This window comes from Telopea speciosissima, chromosome 8 (genome assembly GCF_018873765.1).
Source record: "Telopea speciosissima isolate NSW1024214 ecotype Mountain lineage chromosome 8, Tspe_v1, whole genome shotgun sequence".
Lineage (NCBI taxonomy): Eukaryota > Viridiplantae > Streptophyta > Magnoliopsida > Proteales > Proteaceae > Telopea > Telopea speciosissima.
In genome coordinates this window covers 11,459,899-11,468,785 of record NC_057923.1, presented here as the reverse complement: position 1 = coordinate 11,468,785, position 8,887 = coordinate 11,459,899, and the positions used below count along the sequence as shown (strand labels likewise).

General features: G+C 39.0%; 1 protein-coding gene across 1 annotated transcript; it reads right to left on the bottom strand.

Moving 5' to 3' along the window:
* Positions 1-559: 559 nt before the first annotated feature.
* On the bottom strand, positions 560-8,887 carry LOC122672022 (protein EXECUTER 2, chloroplastic-like). The gene is made up of 11 exons (XM_043869531.1): positions 8,551-8,887; positions 6,263-6,333; positions 6,060-6,152; positions 5,172-5,278; positions 5,019-5,100; positions 3,622-4,317; positions 2,571-2,697; positions 2,257-2,426; positions 2,093-2,167; positions 1,646-1,738; positions 560-779 (listed from the first exon to the last, which is right to left on the bottom strand). The coding sequence occupies exons 1-11, from the start codon at positions 8,885-8,887 to the stop codon at positions 678-680; spliced, it is 1,953 nt and encodes a 650-aa protein (XP_043725466.1). The 3' UTR covers positions 560-677.

The window sequence follows — 8,887 nt, the reverse complement described above, 5'->3', positions numbered from 1 at the left end:
TTCTTATCTTTGTGGATTAACTTCCAATTTTTCTACCCCTTACTTCCATTTTCTTTACTATAGAGATGCTAGCACTACAAATTTGCATGAGAAGGAACTCCATGAATCCCCCTCTCCTGGTCTTTCAGACATGATGTTCAAGGGATAATATTAAGAAACTTTTTGAGACCCACGGATAAATGGAAGGGATGGTTCATAGTTGATTATGAATCAACAAGAAAATCTAATTATGGCATTATTAGAATCATTCAGAAAGTGCACTCTAGTACCGTATACTTGAACCATCGAAGGCGAGACCAGCAACGGACTTAAATTGAGCACCTTCACCTGCACCTGCAACTGCAAACGCAAAGCAGCCAGACCAATGCAGTTGCTCATCCGTTTGAAAGAGGAAGAAAGCACAGAAATCAAGTTAAAATGGTGAATAAATTTTCAAAAACGAGTTCCTCTAGTATGACACTCTGGTATACTGATATGTCAGCCTGCGATATGATATACACCTTACAGAAAAAATTAAGAGCTCATATTTCAATCTAATCTAGCAGAAACCTACCTTTTCTGGTCAAAACATGCCCGGGTAGCCAAACCCTATGCTCTGTATGTAAGATGCCACCGGAAGTGTTCACATGTACTGTCAACAAGGAGTTCCACATGTTGGCAATGAATGAGACATGGCCTCACTCTGGTAGTTTCAGGCGGTTGAACAGCACAAGGAAGCTCTGCTCCGGAACATGATGGAGGAACCCAAGGTCTGCACCTTTAATATATGGTCCCATGCCCTGAAAAATGAGAAGATAGTTACAACCAGATAGTCATGGGAACTGGGAAGCTCAATTTGCATTTTCCAAACTCTTTACGGTCTACCCACCACTCCAACTTGCACTCATTAACCTATTCTTAACTTCTCCAAAATCAGCTTTATATCCAGAAATTTCAACTTTATGACTAGATAAACTACAACAAAGCCAAAAACGATGATCCAGAGAAGAAAACAGCTATAGAAAAGCATATGCCAATAATGAGTTTATAAGTATGAAGCGAGCATCTACTGGAACAAGATTGGTTAAAACAAACATAACTCTGACAGGCAATGTGCGATCACTAAGACTGACATCGTCACATCCATCACCAAATCAATGGGCTATGAATTATTGACGGCCAAGTCATTGCTGTTTCATGAATCAGCTGTAACAGATATACTCTGTCCCACAAAGATAGTCTGGTTTGAGGTTTTTCACTGTCCCAAAATGTTTGACCATTTAAAATCCCAAGATATGAAGTTCTGTTGAATTTCCAATAATGCAGCTATTTAATCATCCACACAATTATTGCATTCACTTGTCAGTTGTTTCCCTCTATTAAATAAGCCAAACTAATAGGGGTTTTGCTGGAAAGAGGGATTGAATAACTGGGTGGTTAATGCATTACCAACAACCTCCTTGAAATGTAGATTTTTTCAAACAATACGGTATTCTTGGGATAGAGGAGGAAACCAAAACGATCAAATGATCCAAACAACAAAATCTTTCCTGACATCACTCCAGAATGATGCAAGGCCCACAACTTGGAAATCGGATGGGAGGAAGTATGGACCATCCCAAATGTTTAGGACTACTGAAAATTAAATTCCAGAAGAGCTCTCTACCTTGCCACTCAGCTGGAGTAGTTCACCATCAACCCAGTGTGGATTTCGGAACCCAAATTCAGCTATTCTTCCTAGACCTTTGTAACTAGCAACCTGAATTAAAAGCTTTAAATGAGTTGACATCCAGAGAGACCCAAACACACCAAGAAGATAGGTGGGAGATCAAGTAATTTGAGGAAGAAAAAAATACAGAAATGTAGATATCCAAATCCAATACCATACTGTTATTTGTTGGAGTTACAGAAATCACATGATTTCCTCCTAAAGACACTAAAACTGCTTCATTTGTCCTATTTCAAGATAATTAACCAATGCTCAACATTTTCAAAATGCAGCATAATGATATTTAAGTGCTAAATGTAAGGAATAGAAGAGGAAGGTGAGAAGGAAAAGAATCAAAATGGATGTGATATAGATTAAAAAGCCACCCAATTTGATAACAAATACCACTCCTAGCTCATCTGGATACATCCCTCGGTTGGGTATGCGACTCCCTTTCCCAATTTTAGCACGAAATGTAACCTGCTAGAAGAAAGGAATGTTATTCAAGATAAACAGATGTCCATAAAACATACACAGCAATGATCAAAAGAAGTTAAATGGCTATGAACCTGGCCAGCGGGAACATTTAGATCTCCAGTCAGCTTTACTGCCTCAACATATTCGAAGAACTCAACATCTGAACACTCATCTGTGTCATTCATCCCATGCCAGTTACCATATTTACGTCTGAGCAGTACAAGCTCCGTGCCGTAAGGGCCAAATGCTCCCACATACAACCCTGCACTTCAAAAAGGAGATCCCATCCCCAAATATACCATTTAATCATTAAATAGGAAACCATAACATAGAGAAGCAAGGGTATTAAACCTCAAAGTAGTTAAATACGTACATAGGAAATCAAAAATTGCTTGAGCAAACTTACCATCAAAGGGATCTAAATTATCTTTAGAAGTCATGATCCGACTAAAAGTCGTATCCCCAGAAAGTGTGTTCCGCTTTTGGGCCCGTGTAACAGCAAGCTTGACAATCTCACGGACATCTCTAGAAGCCTAAAATAAGTTAGCAATTGATCAATTCATTCACAATCCAAAAAAAAATACTTGAACAAGAAGAAGAGAAGGAAGGTGCATCTTAACCATTATAGGCACCTTAAAATTAGACTCCTACAGCAAGATGAGCATCCAGGGGGAAAAAAAAGAGCGAACATATATATTACATAAGAGAAGAGTTGACTACTCGAAATAAATCACAAAAGTAAGCTTATTAACTTCCAACTGATTTCCCTGCACATCTGCTTCTGTTTCTGGACCATAGGAACCTAAATTGTTGGTTACGAAAGGGAAAGAGCTCTTGCTCTGGACACCCTTTTAGAATACCAAGCAGGTAAAAGCAAGGTTCCAGGTTTCGGGTTTTGACCCAGGCCGAAACCTGGGACTTTTCTGAGCCAAAATTGAAACCTAGGCTTCGAGGACCAGAAATGTTTTTTTGACCCCTCTTTTTTTTTTTCTCTCTTTTTTCTGTGCTGCCTATTGTTACCATTTTACACCTATTCCATTAATTAGTTTAACAAAAAACCACCCAAAATGTTACTTGTGGTTTGGACCCAAGTTTGGTAGTGTACACTGAATGTTGCTGCCTGCTGTAAACTAGTCCTATTATAAACACTGATCACATATAATTTAGCTACAGGAAATGTAAATATGCAATTAAAATAATCAAAACATACAATAGGTTAGGGAAATACAAGTATACAACACAATGACTGTTTAATCCTCTTGTTGTACACCAAGAAGATAAACATGCATTATGTTTCATCATTTCACCCCTTGGTTTCGTCTCAGAACCTGTCGAAACCGAGACGTCTTGGTCGAAACTTAAAACCAAGGGCAAAAGTATTAGAATTGGATCGTTATAAAAACCTAACAGCTCATTGTTCTAAATGGTGAAAAGTATTAAATTTATCTTGATCTCACCTTTGAAGAAATTTTATCCACATTCCCAAATGCCTTGGCAACATCAAGAGGCATGAGCTCAGAACCACCCTGCGCTGTAATTGCAGCCAGTTTAATCTCAGGTATTTGACTCTCTCCAACATCAGCATCCTTACTTCTACTTGGAACATGAAGCACAAAGGAATCCCTTTTCATATCTTTTATTTCAGCAGGGTAGCGAACATACTCATCCATTGAAGGGATATCTTCCCTATTATGTAAAACTCCACCAATAAAAAGCTTCACAGTCATATTCTTCCCCTCTTCCCTTGTGTTGGTATCTTCTCCAACAGTGATCTCATCAGGCTTGACATCATCTGAGTTACCAGCTTCGTCATCAGAATTCCCAGCAGACCTTGCAGTATCATTTTCCTGCATTAACTGCTCCATACTATCGCCATCTCCCGTTGTCTCCTCGGGAACTTTACTGTTCGTGACTTTAAGTTTCAATCCTGGAATTTTATCTTTAAGAAAATTTATAACACTTCGTATGCCTTCTTCATTAGCATCCTTAATATTTACATTCTTCTCTTCACGTCTCTCAACATCCTCTTCTTCATTCACTGGAACGCCTTCTACATCTGAGCTCTTGATGCCAACAGCAGATAGCTCATCAGTCAGTTTAGATGCTGATGAAGAACTTGTTGAAATTCCTTTCACCCTCTGCAACAATACTACCTGTAGAGAGATGCAATGTCATGTGACTGGCATAATTGGCAATTGGAAATTCAAGACCCACGGCTGTTAGACAGTAAGCACTTTCCACTAGCAAAACCCCCATAGACAGTAACAAACCATGAGGACCCAATATCATCCAAGATTGACCATAATTCACAATTTGATAGTTGCAACCATCCATCCATAAACTGTCGACCGGACTATTAAAGAATTCTCGTCTAGCCTTTAAAAAAATGCAAAAAGATGGTCACCATAATACCACATCGACTTGAAGTAACAACAGGGAAACCGTATTGTGACTCTCATACATGCACCACATATGCCACAAATCATTTGCAGGCATTCCTCGCTGCCAACTAACTGGGCACTACACATTTCCTCAAATTCTAAAAGGGACACAAATGTAAAAAATATTTATGAGCAATACTTCAAGCTACTTCTCAAAAGCAGGATGACAAGCATATATGATCAAATCACATGGTGTCCGCCAAGACAGGCAAGATATCTGAGTACCAGCACAGCCATTCCTATTCAGCCCAACTCTGTTGGTACTCCTCGCAGTGATTGGGCCTAGAAAAACATAGCATCAGGGTCCTATAAAAATGAAAACTGGTTTCACAGGCACAACCTTCACATTGAGAACCAAAACCTAGATCAGATACAATAAATAAACAATATACATAGCAAAATCCTTACAGTATCTGCATTGTGTAAGTCTCATCAGCATCTCTGATGACAAAAATTTCAAACAATGGGGTCCCAGGAGATCCTGTAATCAATTGTCTGAAACAAACCATCGTCACTGATGCATTATGCTAAGTCAGAAACGAGTCTGAAACAGGAATGTTTTCTACCTTGGACTATAACTCCTTGCCACAAATCTGCCAATGCCAGGGGTTATTCGTACTACTCTTCCAAAAGGATCATCGGAATCCTTGGAACATCCCACCCACCAGCCTACCTGCGAATAAATAAAAGAGCATAAACGGCCCACCTGAGGAAATCAAGGAGTGCAGATTCTATGGCATTTTTATACATCAAGATCATATTTAGTCACATCCATAGTATCAAGTATGGATATGTATTGAGATTGGCCATGTTTATATGATACAGAACACCTACATAAAGAAACTTATATACAAAACCGATACTGACCAATACAGACCGATAAACTCGATACACAGGCTGCCAAAACCCAAAAATCTCAGTTTTTGGAAGAAAACTTCTTCCTACTCTGATTTTGTTTGCCAAAACCTATGTAGACCTCATCTACACTCAAAAACAACCTAAGAGGAGTGATTAAACAACCAAGATTTGCATTCAAATTCATCAAAGTGGAGGTCGAACACCAAAGCCACAGATTAAAGTATGTAAAAAATTTATTTTCTACTGCTTAAATCTTGGATTTTATTGCTTGTTTTTGTCAAGTATCACATCTAAACGGGAAAATTGACCTAGATTTAGATCATCTTAAATGATTTGTGACGTATAATATATAATTATGTTTATTGTTAAGTACTTAGCAGCATGGAAAGAGAACTCGGTCGAAACCAACCGAAACCACCGAGATATCTCGGATTCGCAAGAAACTGAGACGAGTTAAGGTGGGAGTTTACAAAGTACAGGGTTTCGGTTGGTTTCGACTGGTTTCGGTAACCAAATAGCATTTTGTTGAAGAAAAATAAAACTGGAAGCTAAATTAATATGGTTCACAGTTATAGTATAGATGTCTAGAAACTTACCAGCCCACTTCCACTACGCCTACACAACATCGATGCATCATCATAACGCTCTTCATCAATGGCATTCTGCAAATAAACAGAATTGTAAAAGCTCTCAGTCACAGTATGTCCTGGTGCTCTCTCTAGCCTCTACCTCTCTGATCTCTCGCCCTTTTTTATTCCGATAGTTTAGATCGATCTAAGAAATTGAAACGGGTTAATACCGCCGTGATCATTTCGCTCATATTCGACCAAACAAAAAAATTTTCATTTCGTTCATAAAATGTGACGTAACCTACAAAAAGGGAAGGAAAAACAAGGAGATGAAGAAGAACGAACACTCTAAGAGAACCCGTGTATACCAGAGAACAAACCTTATCCAATATCCTCATCTGTCTTGTCACCTGTGCCATTACTTCAGATTTTGAGATCGGTCTTCATTTAAAAATAGATAAATTAAAGATCACCCCTGGCTTTTGAAAAAATTCAAATCACCTTTGATTAAGACCCCAAAATAGGGCTGAAAATGGATAACCGAAAATCTGAATTCGACCTGCATCCGTATCTCGTTTCGGAGAATTCGAATTCATTTAGAGATATCCGAAAAAAAAATCCGAATACTCTGATAAAAATCTGAATCCGAATACTTAATTATAAAAAATTTAGTAAATAATGATTTGAAGGGTTTTTTAAGATTCAACAGGTTCTAGAATATGAGAAAAAGAAAATCATGATCTAAAACTATGGAGTGAGAGTGAATTGTACCCACTAGGGGGAGGAAGGTTCGGGTTACACAAGGCAGAGGTGTAAACGGGTGGTCAAAAATCTGAATTCGATCCGCATCCGAATCCATTCGAATCTGTTTAGAGGTATCCGAATTCAATCAAGAAATATCTGAATCCGATTACATTCGATCAGTAATCGAGCCGATTTTGATCCGTTTACAGGCCTACCCCAAAATGATAAATTAATCCCTAACATTAATTTTATGATGTTAAGTAATGAAGTCAGCCAATTAAATAAATTTAAATCCTTAAACTACCCTTGACCAATGTTGAAGATGAAGGAAGGGTAATATTATAAATTTAATTCTAATGTTTTAGTACAAGGGTAAAATAGTCCTTTCACACCACTAACAGCAGACTAACACAGTTACTGTAGAGGGGGACATTTGAGTTTTTCAAAAACCAGGGGGTGATCTAAGTTTTGATTGAAAACCACGGGGTGATTTATAATTTACCCTTAAAAATAAAATAAGATGGGCAACAGATCGTTGTCTGGTTGTGTAGCGACTGCACTATTGCGGGAGCCAACGACATCATGCGCAGGGGCATATACATGGATGGGATTTTTTATTTTATGATGGGTAGGGTGGTAATTTGGATACTCATGTGCCTGGGTGCACACTCGTAGTTTAAGATTTAGGAAAGGACCGGGTTTTACTACACAGTCAAGGGAGATCCCCAAACCCTTGACCATGGGGTTCGAATGGTTCGATATGTAGTTGAATCGATTTGGATTGAAGTCATTGTTTTTTATATGTAGATCTTGGATCTTAATCTAGGTGGCGACCTATGTTTATCTAGACCTTTTCAATCTCCTATGCTCACATGATTCCAGTCGGCTCTCAATCGGCAAGACCAATGTAAGCCGATCTCCACTTCTAAGATCTGATTGGGTCATGAATCAGATCAGACTTGGCATCAGCTGATCAGGTCCAATTCCATCGAACGCATGATGGCCATGTGACACTTTCTCACGCATTTAAAAATAACAGGAAACTTTTGGAAGAACTTAAGTAGTGGGAGAGGAAGAGGGTGAGGGAGAAGGAGGTGGGGATGTTGGAGCAAGAGGGACGGAATGCCAAAGATGAAGGGGGATGAGAGTGTGTTGCAGGGGCAGAGGTAAGACAGAGAGAGAGAGAAGAACCCATTGTTAGAAGTTTCTATGTGGGCTTAATTAATTATTGAGTTAGTCAGTTATGGGGAGTCTACACATGAATCAGTTCGGGTCGACCCAATTCACTGTGGAACTGAGTTTAGGGTTGGGACAATATTATACATATTTGTTTTGGATCCTGTAGCCTTCGTCATATTTTTCCCCTCTTTCTCCCACAACGAAGAGACTCGTGGAGTAATGTGGTCGGCGATGTTACGACAAAGGATTCAAGGGATTCGATAACCCAATCGCAATTAATATACAAAAGGTGAAAGGTACATCCAATCTCTACATTATGGATTTATGTATTTGTGTTCTAGGTTTCTGTATGGTGTTAGGATTCCAATCTAGAACCCATGGATTTGATCTAACACCCATATTTTTTTTTGGTGAAAGAAGTTTATTAACGCTAGAACAATGTTCTAGACAAGTCAGAAAACAACGGGAGGAGAATACAAGGGGGGGGACCCGTGCCAGAAAAGATTAGCCTGGGAGGTAGCTCCGAGAGTGGTCAAACTATCGACAACCGAATTAGATTCACAAAGTGAATGCACAAAAAAGATACAATGAAAACCTGTAGCCAAAGTTCTGTAGTCCTGTATGATAGGATTGATTCTCCAAGGTATTTCAAGAGTGTGATCGTTGAGAATGTTCATCACGAGAAGATTGTCACTTTCAATCACCAAAAGAGATATGCCCAAATTAAGAGCAGTCCTAAGAGCAGCACGAATCGCCATAGCTTCAGCCACTAAAGCAAAGTTCCACCCAATTCCTTGGGAGAAACCGCATATAAAAGAGGCAATAGAGGATCTGCACATTCTGCCAATTCCAGCATTGCCCGGATTACCTTGACTCGCACCATCGACGTTGAACTTCAAAAAAGGATTTCTAGGAGGGATCCATCTCACCAT